At 31.3% G+C, this 20,136-nt stretch overlaps 2 protein-coding genes and 2 long non-coding RNA genes across 5 annotated transcripts; all 4 read left to right on the forward strand.

Annotated features, from left to right (window-relative positions):
* Window positions 1-2,193: 2,193 nt before the first annotated feature.
* LOC126653507 (uncharacterized) lies at window positions 2,194-3,827 on the forward strand. The gene is made up of 2 exons (XR_007632248.2): window positions 2,194-2,654; window positions 3,270-3,827. It is a non-coding gene; the product is annotated as an uncharacterized LOC126653507 (long non-coding RNA).
* A 1,381-nt stretch (window positions 3,828-5,208) lies between these two features.
* LOC126685690 (uncharacterized) lies at window positions 5,209-7,008 on the forward strand. Its single transcript, XR_007643713.2, has 3 exons — window positions 5,209-5,379; window positions 5,660-5,704; window positions 6,709-7,008. It is a non-coding gene; the product is annotated as an uncharacterized LOC126685690 (long non-coding RNA).
* A 6,235-nt stretch (window positions 7,009-13,243) lies between these two features.
* Window positions 13,244-18,285, forward strand: LOC126687089 (proline-rich receptor-like protein kinase PERK3). Of its 2 annotated transcripts, none has more exons than XM_050381453.2 (8): window positions 13,244-13,726; window positions 13,934-14,356; window positions 14,537-14,908; window positions 15,310-15,522; window positions 16,003-16,374; window positions 16,932-17,175; window positions 17,293-17,440; window positions 17,594-18,285. In XM_050381453.2, the coding sequence occupies exons 1-8, from the start codon at window positions 13,696-13,698 to the stop codon at window positions 17,966-17,968; spliced, it is 2,178 nt and encodes a 725-aa protein (XP_050237410.1). In that variant the 5' UTR covers window positions 13,244-13,695; the 3' UTR covers window positions 17,969-18,285. The 2 variants fall into 2 exon arrangements, with proteins under 2 accessions (XP_050237410.1, XP_050237411.1); XM_050381454.2 differs by having other exon boundaries at window positions 13,940-14,356.
* Window positions 18,286-18,507: 222 nt separating this feature from the next.
* Window positions 18,508-19,886, forward strand: LOC126687090 (cell wall protein RBR3-like). Its single transcript, XM_050381455.2, has one exon. It carries the CDS (start codon window positions 18,565-18,567, stop codon window positions 19,558-19,560), a length of 996 nt encoding a protein of 331 aa, XP_050237412.1. The 5' UTR covers window positions 18,508-18,564; the 3' UTR covers window positions 19,561-19,886.
* The last annotated feature ends 250 nt before the right edge of the window (window positions 19,887-20,136 follow it).

The raw sequence follows: 20,136 nt of genomic DNA on the forward strand, positions 1-20,136 counted from the left end.
CGACAGTATTACGGGTCTACGACGTATTATGGGAGTACCTCAGCGCAGACACAGTGCCCACCAGCTGCATCCTTTTCGGTACCACCTACGGACCCTCTCCCGGCACAGGTACGTTTCAATCTCAATTTAAATATTTTCCATTACAATATCAATTATAATAAATACTACTTTCTTTTCTTTCAGGATGATTTCTTTGGGGATATCGAGGACTTCATTCGCCGGTATCCAGCTTCGTCTTTTACGGTATCGCCTTCGTCTGTACCCTATGTAGGCCCGTCATTTGGGCAGGCAGATTACATTACGCCGCTGGCCACTCCTCTTCCACAGTTCTCACAGCATCCGGCTTCTGCTTTTACCCCGTTCCAGGCGACTCAGACGGCGCAAACACCTCCTCCTCAGACACCTACATATTTGCCGACTGTTCCTGTATTTGACGATTCTTGGAACTTTAGCTCCCTGACCACTCCTCCCTCACAGCGGTCCCGACTTATGGAGGGCTACATTCCGATGCCGCCAGGTCAAGATCCGGGCTCCTCTTCTCGCCCGATTTAGAGTCCCTCCCAGATGCATTTTTCTCTTGATGACCCTTGGATCTACAATTTGGTTCAGGACCCACAGCCGTTTAGTGACTTTCAAGGAATGCAGGCTCCTTCTTTTTCTCTGGGATTAAGGTTAGACCCCTCCTCACAGGCTCCTGCTCCTGATGTGCATGATGATGACGAGATTGAGGATGTGGCCAGTCCAGTCGCCGATAGTGGAGAGAGAAGCTCCGGACCCGATGGAAGACGTTACCGCCGATTAACTGATAGTCAGATGAGTCGACGTGTCAACAAGGGTTACGACATGAGGACACGCTTACGGAGTCCTGATAGAGACTTTACTGAGTAGTTTTATTATTTTTGTACAATTTTTTATTTTTGCATTATTAATTTATTTACGGTTACTTTTAATTGTGTATAATTTCATTATTAATTTATCTTTATCGCTTGCATATTAGTCGGAAAGACGCTCGATTCTTTTTAAATATCGAAATTGTAGATAATTTTTATTTATAATATTTTAATTTTTATTTGTTAAGTTTTTTTAAAAAATTAATAACAAAATAATTTATATTTTTTTTAAATAATTATTATATCTGCTGCCAATGATTGGGGAGAGAATCTCCCCAATCATTGGCTTCTTAAGCAGCCCGCAAAGAGCCATTGCGGGCTGTTTAAGAATTAATCCAGCTGTTAATCAGCTGGATTAACTGGTCCGCAATGGCTCTTTGCGGGCTAGATTTCTGCCTGTAAAGAGCCATTGCGGGCAGCGTGGGCCCCAGGTACAAAAACGTAAATTCTGTATTTTGGGGCACAAATTCATAATTTTTATATTGGGGAGGCACTTTTTTGTCAAAAACCTATTTTATATTCATCCCCATAACTTACTAAAGTAATTAAAATTATTACCAAAATGAAATTGTTGGAAACCTAGGGACCAATATATTAAGCCACGTGGAATTTGAAATAGCATGACATGTGGGACTCATACAATTATGGTTAATTTTCAGAGAGTAATCATATACTGACAAAAAATTTCAAATCGATATTATAAAAGCAGTGGCAACATTGTAATAAGAGATGAAATAACATAATAAATTGGAACCAAAAACACTGTTCCTGCTACAGTGATTTGGGTCCAATTTTAATGTTATGTAATAGATAATATTGATTGGTGCTTTTTTTTTTAAAATATCAAAAAATATATATAAAAAAGTGTGTATTGTTTTTTATATTTTGTGAAATACTCTCCGGCAAAAGCATGCAATTTTTTTTAAAAGGTAAAACTAATTGTAAAAATATCTCACCATAAAGAACCTTCAACCAAAATTACCAATCCAAACCAATTGTTGAGTGTCTTGAAGGGATTCTTCTAAGATTCAACAATATATACTTGTTGATCAATAAATTATTGAATAATGTAGGTTGTTTGTTCTAAAAAAAATTCAACATTTAATCCTTTGTTATCAAATTTAGCTTCAGCTAGCTATTATTGTATCACTTGTAACTACAACTGTGCAATCGGTTGGTTCAGTTGCGAAATCGAATAAATCGAAAATTAAAATTTAAAATCGAAGCAGATCACATTTTAAATTCAGATTGCACCAAACCGAACCAAAAACTTTGGAGGAAATTACATAGAGTACCCTCTTTTCTTTAAACTTTGTGAAAATACTCCCCCACAAATTTTGATATCAAGCGTACGCTTTTTTTAATTTTCTCTTTCCACTTATACGCTCTTTTCTTATACGCTCTTTTCTAAGCCTTCAAATCATTATCTCCTTTAACTATCTTCTTCTCCGAATAATTGTCTTTCTAACATCATTTTACTATATTTCCTTTTTAACCTAGAAGTAATTGGGCAGATCTTTCTCTTGAAGAAGTAATAATCCAAAACACCATAAGAGGATGAACCTGTTGTGGAGGACGTGAAAGACGATGAATATGCCGACAAGGAGGATGATACCTTCGGTGTAAATGGGAGTCGAAAACAGAGAAGAATTGAAAAGAAAATCTATGTGATTCTGAAGTAGTTGATCTTAAAAAAACATAAAGAAGATGAGATTGCAAAAGTTAGCAATAATTTAGATCTCTCCCTCTTCTATAAAAGAACAGGTATATCACTATTTTTTTCATTTTTAATTTATGGATCTGATGGTTCAGCTTTGCTGATTTGTACGACTTATTGATGTTTTTCATATTTGGTTATTAATTAGCAAAATTAGTACGATTTATTGGTGCACATGGCTACTAATTATAAATAATCTCCATTTATTTATTTATTTTTGCTCCTGTACCAAATAGTTTTTATGATTTTTTTGGTCCCTTTTGTTATTGATATTGTTCCATTATTTAGCAAAAGGAGGTTGCTTGATTGCTACTATACTATGTATTAATTAATCTTTTTTGTTTCAGTTTGATCAGTATTATATCCATTGGCTAATATTCATCAAAATTAAATGTTTAATTATGTTTAGCTAAAATGTTTGGTTGTGTTTAATTAAAGTGTTTGGTTTATGGCTTTGGTGTAATTGCTTTGTTTTTGAAAGTCGATGGATCAAATTATTTGAGGTATTAAGAGGCAAGTTGATTATATTAATAGAGCCTTAAATGATCAGGCCTTAAACAACTTAATTAGACGAGCTGATCATGAAGTGCAGATTGGTTGGAAGCGGCCTCGACAAAACTGGATGAAAGTGAATACTAATGGAGCTTTCAATCTAATTTCAGGGGTTGCCAAGGTTGGTGGAATTGCTAGACACGATAATGGTTGCTTGCTGGTTAGGTAGTTTTGCTGCTAATCTTGGAAAGGGTTCGGTCCATGGTGCTGAATTGCAGGGAGTTTATTTCAGTTTGCAAATGGCTTGGAAGTTGTGGAATTTGATAACAGAATAGTTGTTGATAAGCTGAATGGTAACAGTTTTCATGGCTTTCATGCTAATATCGCAGCTGCTATCTGAGCTTTAATGAATAGAAATTGGGAAATTTTAATCACTCACGTTAACAGAGAAGCTAACTTTACAGCGGCATCTTCGAGTGATGATGATATAGCTGGTTTTATTTTTCATGATAACCCTCCAAGAAGTCTTTTGCAATGGTTGATGCATGATGAACATGGAGTAGCTTACTGCAGAAGGATTGCTATAGATTAGTTTTCAGGCTTATGCTTCTAATTCTTGTAACAAAAAAAAGTGTTTGGTTTATAAAAATTGCATGCACAAAATTATTAAAAATCAAACTATGTAAAATATCTGTATATTATTATTAATTTGTATTTAATTGGTTGAACTTTTTCTGTATCCCTAAAATTTAAATAATATAGACGTCATTTTTTTTAAAAGAGTTTAAATACATAAGATATTTGTCTAAATTTAGATATAAATTCTTATATGTGAAGAATAAATAATGAGTAACCAATAATCAACTAACGAGCAACCAACGATCAACTAATGATCAACCACGAGCAACCAAAAGAGCAACTAACGAGCAATAAAATAATAATTAATATATAATAAAAAAATAACCATGAGTAATTAAAATTGAAATAAAATTAAGATATATGTCTAAATTTGGATGATAACCAATGAATAATTAAAATATAATTTAAATTGAGATATATGTCTAAATTTAGATGATAAAAGAATAAAAAATGAGTAACCAACAATCAACTAAGGAGCAACCAACGAGCAGCCAAAAGAGCAACTAACGAGCAATAAAAAAAGTTCAAATGATGAAAAAAGGCCAAACATTTGAAGAAAATTTTACAAAAGTCTAACCTTTCAATTTTATCCAATTTGTCATGAAACGCAGGATTTCGTTTCAATTATATCCAACTTTATTATATTATTGATAAGTGTAAACTTAGATAAGAGGTATCAATAGATAACGATTTTAAAATAATAATAATAAAATATTAAATAAACAAAAATAAAAAAATTAGACAAGAAAGAGTTTTAATACAAAAAAACAAGTGTTCACATATCAAAATAAATAAATATTTAAAGATAGATAAATGTCTTACCATGTAAGTAAATTTATTCAATATTTGACTTAAAATTTAATATTTTCACTCTAATAACAACAATAAAAATAATAAAAATTTAAATGTTTTTAATGATTATTTTTAAATTATTCATTTGTTTTTGATTTTTATATAGTTATTGTTCAAATTGAAAAATTAATTTGGAGTAGTTAGATTTTTAAAAATGGAGAGAAAATATGAGAAATTAGAAAAAAAAATGATTGAATCACAAATTTTTCACATATAAAGTTTAAAGACGGAGAATATAAAATTTAAAATAAATCAAATTTGCAGTTAATCGAAAAAGAAAATTAACATAATATAAACATATATATTTTCAATGATAGTAAAACAATGACAGTTGTTTATTTCTTTTATGGATGTAACATGTGAAGTATTGGCTCTAAATTGACAAGTGTTATGTAGCTTCTCTTTAAAAAGAGTGCAAATGCAAACAAAAAGGAAAAAAAAGCTTACTTTTGCTATCTTTTTAATGGTGGAGTAGTTTTGAAAAGGTCCAGCCCAAATCGGGCATATATGTACTTAGCCCTTTTTTTTTGAGGAAATGACGCTGTGTACATCATTTTCAAAATTTATTTTAAAAATACTCTTTTAACTATTAAGTTATCAAGCGTGCTCCTTTTTAAAGTTTCTCTTCTCACTTTTACGCCTTTTTTTCCCTGCCGTCATTGTGCTCATTTCTGCAAATCGTTTTCTCCGCCTGACTAGTCTTTCGCTCGCTATCGCGTTTATTCCTGATAACCCTTTTCTTCTTCTTCTTTGTTCGTTTAAAGTTTTGATTGATTCTCTCCTATAAAGGTAAAAATTATGATTTAGGTATTTGAATTTATCTTTTCTAATTTTTGTTTTCGATTAGTTTTTTTTTTAAATTGGGTATTTCAATTTATGGGTTCTTTTTAATTTCTTAATTAATCTATAAAATCACAAAAAAAAGACTAATTCTAATCAGTTTTCTATGTTCATAATTACTAGAAATAATTATTTTTCCTTTTTGGTTTCTAGGTTTTTTTTTAATATGAGTTTTTAATTTTATGTGTTATTTTTCATCGTTGTTAACAATCTGTTTTTAATTTTGTAGACACAGATGGATAGGTAGATATGAAGCGCATATAAGGGATAACAGGTAGATTTCTTAAAGTTCATAATGCATATCTGCATATGCATTATGAAGAACAATAAACTTATACTTGCTTATGTAAAACCTAAATTTGTAATGGCTGAAGCTTATTTGACTCTAGGATTGACCATTTGTTCATCCAACTGTCAACTTTTATTTTATGATATATATATCTTCTTTTTGATTATAAGTTTATAGAAAATTTTATTCAGACTGATAGTATAATTTGCAGAGATAATTCTTTTTTAGTTTGAACATTGTTGCTTATTTCTTTTATTTTCACTATGCGTTTGATTAGAATACACTTTCATTTTGTTCACATTTGATGCTTGTTATTAAAGGGCGTACAACACGTATTTTTCTCTTAATTTTATTGTTAAATGAAGTTATTTGCATTGATTTATTTGTTGGCTATAGAATATTTTGGTTGTAAATTTGTACTTTCTTCTTAATGTCATATTTTTGAATATAGAGATTCGCAACAGGGTATTTTATGATTTGGAATTAAATAACGAGAATGAATTGTATCTGATTCCATAGTATCGTATATATTTACAATCTTATATGACACTATATGCTGGTAGCTATAAATTAACTTAAACTGTCTATAAGAAGACGAATGTATCTTAGTTGATGCATCTAATCTCAATATTAAACTATGAGCATAAAGGTATTAACCTACTTTGGCATACATTTTTACAGTATCTTGATAGTAGCTTGACTGTATTTTGACAGTAGATTGATAGTAACTTGACAACATATAAGCATGTTATTTTCAGAATATTCCTATGTATATTTAAATGAATGCATTTTATCATAGATAGTTTGCGTCTTTAGCGGGTTTATTAATTAAGATCAATCGTTTTTTTTTTCGTATGCGTTGACATTCCCCTTTTTTACATGGAATGTGCTTTGTTTACGTTGTGGTTATGTTTTTGTAACTGTAATATCTTCTGTTTCTTTTTGTGACACAATTTGGTGATTATATCATGTTTTTACTTCTTACATAGCGATTGTCGCTGCATTTGCCGAGTACATCATAGAAGGGAGGAAGGTGCCTTATCAACTTTTTATTGAAAATATAAAATCTAGATATTGTATATTGTTGTATTTTCATGCAAAGTCAAAGAAACCACCAATGGCGATAACCGATTTTCAAGCTACACCAAATATAGAAGAAGGTAAAGGAGAAAAAAAGAAGATTAAAGCAAAGATTAAAGACATTGAAGCTGCACCAACGGTAGAAGCATGCAAAAAGAAAAGAAAAATTATTATTATAGAGAAAACGTAGTGATGTTATATAATTATAATACTTTTATATTTTCATGTCTAAAAATTTGAAGTTTGTTGGATTATTTTTTCTATTATATGTTATCAAATGATGATGCTTTAATTCCTTAGATTTTACATTTCATAAATGTGTGTTATTTTAGTGCATTGATGATATAAGTATTCAGATGAGTTTTTAGCTACTCATAAGCTACCAAAAAACTGCTTAAATTTTATAATAATTGAACAAAAAATTTATTTTCTAATTAAATGTGAATGATTTAATCATATTTTGTTTAATAAAATTTAAATTTAGACACATATTTATCAAAAGAATCAATTTATGTAACATAAAAAGTACCATAAAGCAACTCCAAAGTTTTCTAAAGTTGCTTTTACTCTGCATTTGATTCAATACATTATTCTTGTCTCATCTTACTTCACAACAATTTTAATTTTCAGTACACAAAACATACTAACAAAAATTAATATAAAGATGGAAGGACGCAAGCTATGCAACTTTTTGATGAGAATCTACATTGAATCAGAGGATGCAAGTCTATGCTATAGGTGTGAATTGTAAAGTTCATGGAGCCATTTTCTGGTGCCAAGACACATTCATATTCTACTTTGCAAGACCTGTAGCTAATGAGCTACTCATGAGCTAACTAAAAGCTACTTAAATAATACATATAGCCAATTTTCCTCAAATATAAACAAATGAAATAAAAATAGAAAGAATAATGAGATTACGACATATAAAAAAATAATATTATCTTGTATCTTAAAAGGTGGATAACCGTCTTTCAATTGATACTTGACTTCTATTTCAGTTGCTCTCTGATTACTTTTCAGTTGATTATTCAGTTTTCGTAGTAAACTGATGTAGTCAACTTCATTCGTCAAAACCATTCCATTAACATCAAAATAGATGTAGTTCATGCTGTGATTCCACTGTCCATTATAATGAATAAATATGAGATCATTTTTCATCTATTCAAGAGACAAACAAAAACAAAAAGTATCAAAATGGATTTATTTAACAAATTAATGATCATACTGTGATTGTAAAACTCCATGAACTTAATTTCTACACATACACACATAACTATACATAAATATATTTGACAGCACTCGAAAAGATAATGGATCAAAGTAGTAAAAAATTTAAAATTATATGGTATATTTAAGAAAGTAGAGATAGTTGATTTTGAAATTATTAAAAGAATGAATACCATAGATATTGGTTGTCTATTTATATTGGAAGAAAAACAGGTGTTACTATAAAACATAAATATACTAATGCATTATAATTAAATTGTGTAAGATGAAATCATAAAGGCATAGTGGGTGAGAATGATAGGTGAGGATTTTGGTTTATATGGTGGTGGTACGGTTGATGAAAGTATCATTGGGTATGAACATACATTTTTACAAATGGAATATAGAGTGTATTATGAAGAAAACATGGTTATGAGTATCAACACAGTTTCTAGGACTCACCATCAGATGACAAGCGGGAGATTACATTCATGCTCAGCAAACTAATAAACTTCACACTGAAGGAGTCGTTCGTTATTCATTGACATTGACACTGTGAAATTGAATACTTCAAATCAAATCAATGGTTCAAACCAAATCAAGAAGAAATTGAATACTTCAAACCAGATCAATAGTCCAACAATCAAATTTATTAGATATCTAATCAATTATTGAATTAATGTAGAATTTAAATAAAAATTCAGCAGAAATTAAAAAATAACAAGTTTTAAAATACAAAATTAAAAAGCTAAATTCAAAATAATAAAGATAACAACTTACCCAGATTGTTGTACAATAAATTCTTTAAAAACAATTCTATTAGACAATTAAGCTCCATTTTTTCTTATTCGGATCTAGCCTTTTTCTACAAATTAATATATAATAAAATTCGCATTTTTAATTTTTTCCAACAAATCTGCTATTTGATTCTATAAATTTATTCTAATTTTGATTTTTGTACTGAATTTGAAAAAGAAATTGAAAAGAAGATCAGAGAAAGAAAGTTCGGAACGGTAGGTTGTGTATTAACATTGTTAATTATGTTAATAGAGAAGGGAAAGTAAGTTTGGAAACATACAATTAAAAAAAGCGTATATCTGCTAACTTTTTAATGCTGGAGTATGTTTGAAAAGCCCTAATCAAAATCAAGCATATATGTAAGAAGCCCAAAACTTTGGTTCGGTTAAAAGCCCAAAATATTTACTTTTTTAATTTTAAAATTAATTCAAATATTAAATAATAAGTATCGAATAATTTTCTCTATATATTTATTAGCAAATTTATAATGTTGTGTGGGATTTACTAACCTATATATTAACTATAATAAAGAAATAAAAACTAAAAAATATAAATTTGTGTTATTTTTTATTTCATTGTTAGGTTTTTCAGTTTTTTCGGTTTTCAAAACGTCCAAATCAAAAATCAAACGCCAAACTTTTACCTAATCACATATCGAATCAAACCATATTCAACAAATAACTGAACTGTAGTTGCGATTTCATTTCGGTTTGATTTTTGCAAACTCCTAATTGGAGCTCATGAGTCATATATATTTGTAGTAATTCAAATATTTTAAAAAAATGAAAGCATCAATGTTGCAAGACTATTAGAATAATAAGAAGAAGAAAGCTTAGATGCAATTAGCTCAGATTCAATATACACATATTCAATTTATTAAAAGCAATGTACAAAAAAATGTACATTTTAGGACAAATAATTCACTGGATTAATTAAAAAATACAACTCTTACATAAATGCTGTCATATTTGATGGAATTCGTAAATTTATTTGACTTAAATGCTCCAAAAATTACCAACTTTCGCGTGTTTTTGGTATTTGACACGAATTTTTAATTTTGACATATAAATTTATAAACTATCAATTTTTTACATATATAACACGGGTACCTTTTTGACATAAAACGTTACCGTTGTTGACCTAAAACGGCAATGTTTTTTACCTAAAAAGGCACTGTTTTTTGACCTAAAACGGAAATATTGATCATATATGCAAAAAAATTAATAGTTCGTATATTTATATTAAAATTAAAAATTTCTGTCAAATATTAAAAACACGCGAAAGTTTGTGATTTTTTTTATGCATCGAGCCAATTTAGTTTAGCAAATTAGTAGTATTTGTTTTGGCATTTCTGCAATTATTATTATATGGTAACTATTAACTAGTATGGTGACAGACCGTCATTGAGACCTGGAGTGGCCATGGCCCCCTCAAGAAACATAAATAAATGGACCAAATCACTTATGAGGTATTTGAGTTCTATAGATTAAAATTGATATTGTACTAAATCTGCTTTTCTTTCTGTATACAAATAAGAAACATAAATAAATGGACTAAATCTGCTTTTTTTTTTCTGTATACAAATAAGAAACATAAATAAATGGACTAAATCTGCTTTTTTTTCTGATATTGTACAAGTGTTTATTTATAATTTTTTTATAATAATACAAAAATTATAGTTACATGGAATTTATTATATTTATTTTGACTATTTAACATATATTTATGAACCTCATTTTTTTATTTAAATTTCTTATATATATATATATATATATATTTCCCGACTTAATAATTATTATTTTTTATCCTAAAGCGTATATTGATTTCTATTCTAGTTTTATATATAATGCTGACGTGGTGTTATGAATTTTTATTTTTAAACAATATTAATATTAATATATACAATTTAATTATATGTTGGCCTCTTTCAAAATTTTATATCTAGGTCCGTTATAGGGTTTCTCCAAGAACAATCTATTAATTAAGTCATCTAAAAAAGTATTTCGACCCACTTTGGATTATAGTTATCTAATTTTTGGAAAAGTACATTTTATAAGAAAATAATTACTCACAAATTAATTACTAAATTTAATATATTAACAATATCAAGTCTAATTGAAAAACCCCAATTAAAAGACTTACTTTAAATAAAAATAAAAGTGTAGTAATTCAATTGAAAAAATAAATTTAAAAAATAAATAAAAAATTTATTCCATTCACACTAACGACACGTGAAGTACACATACTTTCTTTTTTGTGACAGAGGAACTTAACATCTATAAAATAAAAAATATAGGTATTCAATTTTAATAAATAAAATGGAGGGGGTCAATTAAAACAATATGGTAGTACATTAACTAAATATATATTTTATTTTTTGAATTTTTTACTACTTATGAAGGTTTCTTGTTTATGGTATTACTTCCAATCCAACAAGTCTTTCCTTTCTGGTTCAACTTCAACTATAAAGTTGATGCCGAGTAAAGAAGAAAGCGCACGAGGAAGTGTTAGGAACGTGCAGAGTGTTGGGTGATACTGTTGCCCATCATGCATTTGGCGCCTGACAGACACCATCATATCCATTCAACTGTTGCAAAGGGCCCATCCAGCGGACCATATTTTTTTTAATTCCTCGCAATTCATTGGTTTGTGACAGATCAAAACTATTTAAAAGAAGAGTTCACTTAATTCATAAAAAAATCAATTAAATTATGGTTAAAAGCTTTGATTGATTAAATTAAGGCCTAATGTTTTAAAAAACCCCGACCTTTTAGCCCCTTTTCAATCATACCCTGACGCTGAAAATTTGTCAATTTTACCCTATTTTGCATTTTTGTGTTTCAATTGTACCCCAAAAAATTAAATTAACGTCTTTTGCGTTTGGAAATTTGTTTAAAACATTCTCCATGTCTCGCATATATTGATTGTATATTTTTAAAATTTATTTAAATTTAGTTAAATTAATTAAGAATTTAAATTAGTGTCAATTTGATTATGGTTTTTAGTTAGTTTTTAAAAATAAAGGACTTATTTATACTTTTTTGAATAAAAAATAATTTAATTTCATGTTTAGACTTAATTAATTGAATGATTTCATCATTTAAGTAAAAAAATAAACAAAAATTAAAATATTGGGGTACAATTGAAAACGAAAAATTCAAAAGTGGGTAAAATTGACAAATTTTCAACGTCGGGGTGGAATTGAAAAAAAATTAAAGGTGAGGGGTTTTTGAGTGATTAGACCTTAAATTAACTAAATATTTTGTTTTCAATTATTTTCAATAATAACTATTTATTGATTTAATTGAATCAACCACTAATTCTTTTGATTCGATTTTATAATTTAAATTAATATAATTTTAACTGATTTAGTTTATAATAATCATTTTTATTAAGCGAGAAATAAAAAATAAATCAATGAATTTTTAATCGAAACTATCTAGTTAAATTTCAACCATTTAATTATCCTTCAATCGAAAGTAAGTAATTTTAGAAGAAAATACATTAAAATAGAATAATAATTTATTTATTTTAACATTTATTTTACAATTTTAATTTTAGTCGAATTTGACTCGCATTATATCCGTATATTGTACGGCTTTACCATATAAAAGCTATAAATTAGAAAATTTCAAAGTTAATGTTTTTGAATTAATCAAAAGTATAAAGGATATAGATTTGGATATAGTGGAAACAAAGACAATAAATAACAAGTGTGAAAGGCTCCACGTAAATAAAATTCGCTGTCCCAAATTAATGGTAGGTGCTGTCACAATTCAATCGTCACCATAGCCTAGTTTGCAAATGCATGTCTTGTATGCAAATTTAAATCATACCGTATTTTGCCAACAAATTACGCTTCTCATTCAACGGCTCTCTACAATGTCACCATCGATAGATTGGATTGGAGACTCTTTTTTATCTTATATTATGGGATTAAAGGTAACAGACCTCGCCACATCACTAAATGGTCAATTCAGTTAAAACTTATCAATTCAAATTAATTAAAATAATTTATTCCATTAATTTAACCGATCAAATTATTAATTTAACCAATATCAATTTTTCCAAATTAATTAAAATATTTAAAAACATAAAATCATACAGACTGAATTAGTCATTTAATTCTATCTAATAAATTAATTAAAATTGAATAAACTATAATTAATGATTTATCAATTTTTTATAAAAAAAAACCTTGTAATCGAACCAATTCTTTTACCAAACCGAATTCAATTTAACCGAACCGACCCTATCCAACTGAGAGGACAAGTCTAGGGAAGAAAAGTAGACGAGCAGCGCAGAGAAATCTAATTACAACTGCTCCCACATTTTTCTTAATTATTTTTACCGTTAGTCTGTGTTTTTCCGTTAACGGCGGACATAAAGAAATAAATGAAAAAGCAGGGTCAGTTGGCCATCACTTCTTTTCAGACCCTCAATTAAATCAAAAATCTAAAAAGCATAAACCCAAAAATTATTAAATTAAATTAAAACAAAACAAAATTAACAGCAAAAGCTTCTCTAGTACTACTACTAATGACAGAGTAAAACCAACGATATCTCCACCAACACTCATAATAATAATAATAACAATATCACAGCAAATAACTGATTCATTAATTAATTCATTTTATTCCTTTTTTTGTTTCTTTAATTTGATTTCTTTCGATTTAGTTAGAAATGGAGGGTTTTGCTCGGAGTTGTGAGCTTGGAGTTACTGTTTTTGTGGTGAAATCCCCACCGTTGGATCCTCCGTCATTTGCTGTAACTCAGGAGTCTTCCTCCTGCTTGTAGTGCTCCTGTTTAACACTGTGATTTTGCTGTTCATTTTGCTTGAAGTTTCGCAGATCTAACGGCTGTTTTTGTATTTAGTCGACGGGTCTGTGATGTCGGTGCTTCCAGTCGCTATTACTACAGGTAATTTTTGTTTGTTTAGGTTACTGTTAGGGCTTAGCTTGTTATATCTTAGAAAGCTGAATTTTACTGTGAATTTGAGTGAAATTGTAAAATGCAGGAGCGTTTTAGCTGTATAAAGTTACAGATTGTGTAAATTGATTAAATTTTACTGTGAATTTACGTCAATTTGTGTTCGAATTGAGATTTCTATTTTGTGGAATGTACTAGGTGCAGAAGTATCAAGAAAATTGTGCTATTTATTGCTGGTTTTATGTTGTGTAATTCACATCACTTGTGCTGATGGCAATGATCGACTTTCTAAAGCACGGATAATACCGCCAAGTAGGGCGCCAGCTATTCCCAATTTACCTTTGCCAGCTAACCTGCCATCGTATCATAAACCACGAAGAAAGCAATTTGCTCCGCTTGGTACACCAGGAGTTGGAATTGCACCAGCTCAGCCTCCTAATTATGGCCCGTTGATAACTTCTAGTCACCCTCCTACTAGTTCTCGTTTGTCAAAACCGTCGATGAAGAAGGGTGGACTAGTGCCACCTAGTGTTGGACTGGTAGACATTGCACCTATACAGTCTAGTGAGGGTGCGAATGCTACTGGTTTAGCTCAACCTCCATTGTCTCCTCACATTTCTGGTAAGACGGAGACAAATTCTGCTAAATTTTATCAATTAGTTTACTGTTTTATATGCTTTAATAAATTTTCGCATCCAGTATGTCACTATCAAAAGCTAACTGAAAAGCATCTATCATAAATTTGTAATTGTTACTGCCTATGTGACTGCTAACAAAAAGATTGATTTCATGTTCTATTAGATTGTTGCAAACCCGACATGGTGTTGAAACGAGGGAGTAATGACTGTCATTGTGTGTATCCAATAAAGCTTGACCTTCTCCTTGTGAATGTGTCGCAAAATCCTCCTTGGGACAAATTTCTGCAAGAATTAGCTTCCCAGCTTGGTTTGCGAGTTTCTCAAATTGAGCTGATCAACTTTTATGTGCTCAGCTTGTCAAGATTAAATATCTCAATGGATGTTACTCCTCACACGGGAATCAGTTTCTCTTCCAATGATGCATCTCTTATAAACTCTTCGCTAGCATCACATAAGGTTCACTTTGACTCTACTGTTGTGGGTGATTACAGACTTCTTAACCTTACTTGGTTTGAACCTCCTGCACCTTCTCAAGGTAAATTTTCCTTGCTCCATTGCTTAATATTTTTTCACTTTGCTTTCAAAGCAATAGTGCGTCCATTGTTTGTACGAGTGTGGTTTTCTTTGATGTGATAAAAGGTGCAACCTTGCTATACAAAATAATGGCGAAGATAATAACAAAGCAATAATATGGGAAAAAAGTAATTCTAATGTTTAATAACTATATGAACAAATTGAGTTTCAAGATTTACATAAATAGAAGTGCAATGGCACACTTTCTGATTGAGATTTAATTCTTTCTTTTTTGTGCTATTATTGATTACAGTTACAAATTGACATAGTTTTGCCAAGTTATTGCCTTTTATGGTAAAAACATGGTTTTGGAGTGTACATTCTTGCAGCTTTACTTAGATTTCATCTCTTATTTAAATCCAGCTCCAGTCGCTGCTTTAACCCCTGTGGAAGCACCGGCACATCAATCTACAACCTCCTCACCAGTCAGCACTTCAGACCAAGGCAAACATTCGAATCTGATTCTTTTTCTCTGTATTGGTGCTGGAATTATAATCATCGCTATTGTAACAATGTTTGTGATCTGCTCATGTGCATTCCGTGGACGGAAGTCTAAAGGATCTCCTAAAGAACCTGGTATGTATCTTAAACAATTGAAGGATCTCTAGAAATGAGCAGCACAAACTATTAGCTTAAATGACATCTTTGAAGCTTATCTGTGAATTTATGCATTGATAGAAATTATTCAGAGTACCATTATTACTGGTCGTATATATTCCCTCGTATATTAAGCATTTAAGCATGATTCCATTTTTTTTGTAGAATTTTAAAAAGAAAATGTTCTGCTCTTGCTTGTCTGTTTAGCTATTTAAAAACTTGAATTGCAAGCTTGGGCTATAATCACAATTCTTTGGACCTTTTCAGACACTTCGTTAACAGTTGACTACTCAAAGAATTTTCGGTTACCACATTCAAAGAATTTTTGGTTACCACATGAAACGAGATGTTCCTTAAACTCTTTGTTTTTTCATGATGAATTCATATTGCAGAACTTTGTAGGTTCTCTTTTAGTTCCTTCTTACATTTTCTTATTATAATATTTTCCCCTTTTCTCAGTGAAACCTAGGACACTGGATGCAATTCCAGCGGGAGGATCTCTCCCACATCCTAGCAGTACACGTTTTCTAGCCTATGAAGAACTTAAAGAAGCAACAAACAACTTTGAGCCTGCAAGCATTCTCGGAGAGGGTGGGTTTGGTAAAGTTTTCAAGGGTGTTCTAAGCGATGGTACAGCTGTAGCAATTAAGAGGCTAACTTGTGGAGGGCAGCAAGGAGATAAAGAATTTCTAGTTGAGGTTGAGATGCTTAGTAGGTTGCATCATCGTAATCTTGTCAAACTTGTGGGGTACTTCACTAACCGTGATTCCTCGCAAAATTTACTGTGTTATGAGCTTGTTCCAAATGGAAGCTTAGAGGCCTGGCTACATGGTAATTTCTGAATTTAAACGAAAGACCCTCCTAGCATGAATTGAATGATTTCCTTTAAATTTTAGTACTTATCATGAAAACAGAACTTTCATTGCCATAGAAATATTAGGAAGAAACATTTCTTTAGCCTAGTATCATCCATAGAATTTTTTGCCTTTAGAACAATTTTTTGAGCTATTGATAGTGACACATTAGCAGTGATGGAGAGAGATTATTAAAGTGTCCACCTATGCTTTGCAACTTTTTTTGGGCACTGATGCATTTGTTGTACTCAGATAAGATTAGTGGGCATAGTGTACTTTTAGTAGTATAATAAGTAAATTACTCAAAATTAGTTAGCAAAGAACATAATTTTAAAATTATTCACTATACTTTATGATCTGAACTGTGAGAAGTTCAATTCTTAATGTGCATTTGGGACTGGTAATTCTATCGAGCTCGTGCATTATACAGTATTTCTTTGCATGTGAAGAACATTAATAATTGCATTCTGCAACGTAGGATATTTCACTATTTGTGAAGAACACAACTCTATTGGTTCTTCTGTTTTGTTTCAGGTCCTTTGGGAGTAAACTGCCCTTTAGATTGGGACTCTAGAATGAAGATTGCACTTGATGCTGCAAGAGGACTTACGTACCTGCATGAGGACTCGCAACCCTGTGTTATCCACAGAGATTTCAAGGCATCAAATATATTGCTTGAAAATGATTTTCATGCTAAAGTTGCCGATTTTGGACTTGCGAAACAGGCACCAGAAGGCAGAGCAAATTACCTTTCCACTCGTGTCATGGGAACTTTTGGGTTAGTCTCGCTCATGATTTTAATTTATTTTTTGTTTGTTATTACTCGTACTTTCTCTTTGATGATCTTATTATTACTCATATGGCATCATTGATAGAGAACAATGTTAATTTTCAGGTATGTCGCTCCTGAATATGCCATGACAGGACATCTACTAGTAAAAAGTGATGTTTATAGCTATGGAGTTGTTCTTCTTGAGTTGCTGACTGGAAGGAAACCAGTGGATATGTCACAACCATCCGGGCAGGAAAATCTTGTCACTTGGGTTAGTAGGCTGGATAGATCTTTTTCATATTTTCTCTTCCAAAAATTTCAGAAGTATTTCCTTTTAACTTTTAAAAAGTATACCGAGACAGTTGAAACCACTTGATGTTTTACGTTTTAAGTTTTGATTATTCATGCATGGTATTGATTTCAGGCCAGACCAATTCTAAGAGACAAAGATCGGCTAGAAGAGCTCGCTGATCCAAAGCTCGGGGGAAAATATCCAAAAGAAGATTTTATACGGGTTTGCACCATAGCAGCAGCTTGTGTTGCCCCTGAGGCAAACCAGCGACCCACCATGGGTGAAGTAGTACAGTCACTTAAAATGGTACAACGTGTCACAGAATATCAAGATTCCATGTCAGCCGCCAATGCCCGACCAAACATGAGACAGTCGTCTACTACATATGAGTCTGATGGAACATCTTCAATATTCTCCTCAGGTCCATACTCTGGTCTGAGTGGCTTTGACAACGACAACATCTCTCGAACAGCCATTTTCTCCGAAGATCTCCATGAAGGACGATGAATGGTTCTCCTCTCTAAAGTAGTCAACACTTAGTAAAAGTGTTGTTTTTGTTGCCCGGAACTTTGATTCGAGGAATTCGACAAATTGAAGAGGTCAAAGCAACTATAGGGATTCTTTCAGGAAGTCTCATTGATCAGCGGAGACGGTAAGTGCTGAAATTTTGTACATATAGCTATGTAGTTGGTTCCATTGGATTGTTCTTCGGGTTTTATTTTTTTGGCTTAATCTTCTTTTCATTTATTATCATATTAAGTTATAATCAAATTTCTGTGGAATGCAAAATTAAGATCAATAGAAAGTAGCAAGTCATTGATTAAGTTGTTTTTCTGTTGTTGCCTATAACCTAATTGAACCCTTTTTTGTTTTCGCAACTAACTAAATTCTACTAAGCCATCAGTAATTTAATAGTGTCTATTTCAGTTGCACCTAATTTTGAACATGACATTATTTTCAATGGAAAACCTATTTTCCCTCGTAACCATTAAACCTTCTAAACCCACATTTTGTTTATAAATTTAGCACAATATGTTCTCCCTCTTGTTTTCTCTACTTCAAAAATTAATTATTTTTTAAGGAATTAATAATAATAAAAAAAGATGATGCAGCTCAAAAAAAAATTCATATTGTTCATTTTTTCTTCTCTCATCTCAATCATTGCAGACTGCCAAGACCTCTCTCCTTCTTCTTCACCTTCTCCTTCTCCTTTGCCAATTTCTACTATAGCTGATCCTCCTACGCAGTTTTATTCAACAACGGACTCACCTGCGGAATCTCCGTTATCAGATTCACCTGCGGAATCTCCATTTTCAAATTCACCTGCTGAATCTCCATCGTCATTATATCCACCTGACACTGACTCACCTGCATCATCATCGTCGTTATTTCCACCTGACTCTGACTCACCTGCATCATCATCGTCGTTATTTCCACCTGACTCTGACTCACCTGCACCATCATCGTCATTATTTGCACCCGATGCTGACTCATCTGCACCATCATCGTCATTATTTGCACCCGACTCTGACTCACCCGACGTTGACTCACCTGCATCATCATCGTCATCCCCCGCCTCTGATTCTACCGCCCAACCACCGAGTGTATTGCCAATACTATTCAACCAAATGCCAGCTCCGGCGCACAATCCCGTACTGCTGAAAGTTTGCGGAACAACCGATCATCCATTAGAATGTCTCACCTCAATCTCTATGTTCCAGACTGGAGAATCCGATCCTATATCCGTCTTGAAAATGGAAATGCAAGCTCTGCATAAAGGATTCGAAAAAGCATTAGCACACGCAAGAAAAATGTGCGCGAATCCCGCTACACCGAAATCTACTAAAGCCTGTTTGGATACATGCGCAGAAATGTATGATTCAGGACTAACTGATATTGAAGATGCAATTACTGCACTTTCAAATCATGATATTGATAAGCTTAAAACTGTACTCAGTGCCACTGTATCAGATATTGATACATGTGATGAAGCATTTCTTGAAGAATCTGATATGAACTCTCCAATGAAGGAGTTTGATAATGAACTCAGTATGATTGCTAGCAACAATTTGGCTATTACTGAAGCTTTGCTTAAATAGATATTTAACAACGGCTAATTTAATAATTACAAATTATTATACTTGTTTATAGTATAGTAATGCTATATAAACCATCTATTTTAACCCATTTTCTTGTACGACGTGACAATTAGAGAGTGGATGGTTTTTGGGATATACATTTTTGAAAGAAAATTGAATATATTATCACGTAAGGAGAGTTACAGAAGATGGATTAAAAAAGTGGGTTATAAAGCATTTTTCTTTATAGTGTGTAGTATGTACTTGTTCTTGTAGCTTTTGACGAATCGGAGCTCAAAATTACGTGCAATGCCCTTTTCTTTTTAAACATAAGAATTGTCATGATCTTTATTTCTCCTTCTGATGAGATGTGCTCAAATCTCAACATAATAAACATTTTATAATTGATTAGTAAAAAATTAATAGTATCTATTATTTAAAATTCAATTACTGTAATGTAGTGGACTTAAATAAATATTATGTGAATCATCATAATATTTTTTTAACATAAAGTTTCTATGAGAGACAATATTTGTCGATGGTTATAACGATTCATCAATGTACAATTTATTATTATCTAAATCGAGTTATCATAAC

The sequence above is a fragment of the Mercurialis annua genome, linkage group LG6, assembly GCF_937616625.2.
Source record: "Mercurialis annua linkage group LG6, ddMerAnnu1.2, whole genome shotgun sequence".
NCBI lineage: Eukaryota > Viridiplantae > Streptophyta > Magnoliopsida > Malpighiales > Euphorbiaceae > Mercurialis > Mercurialis annua.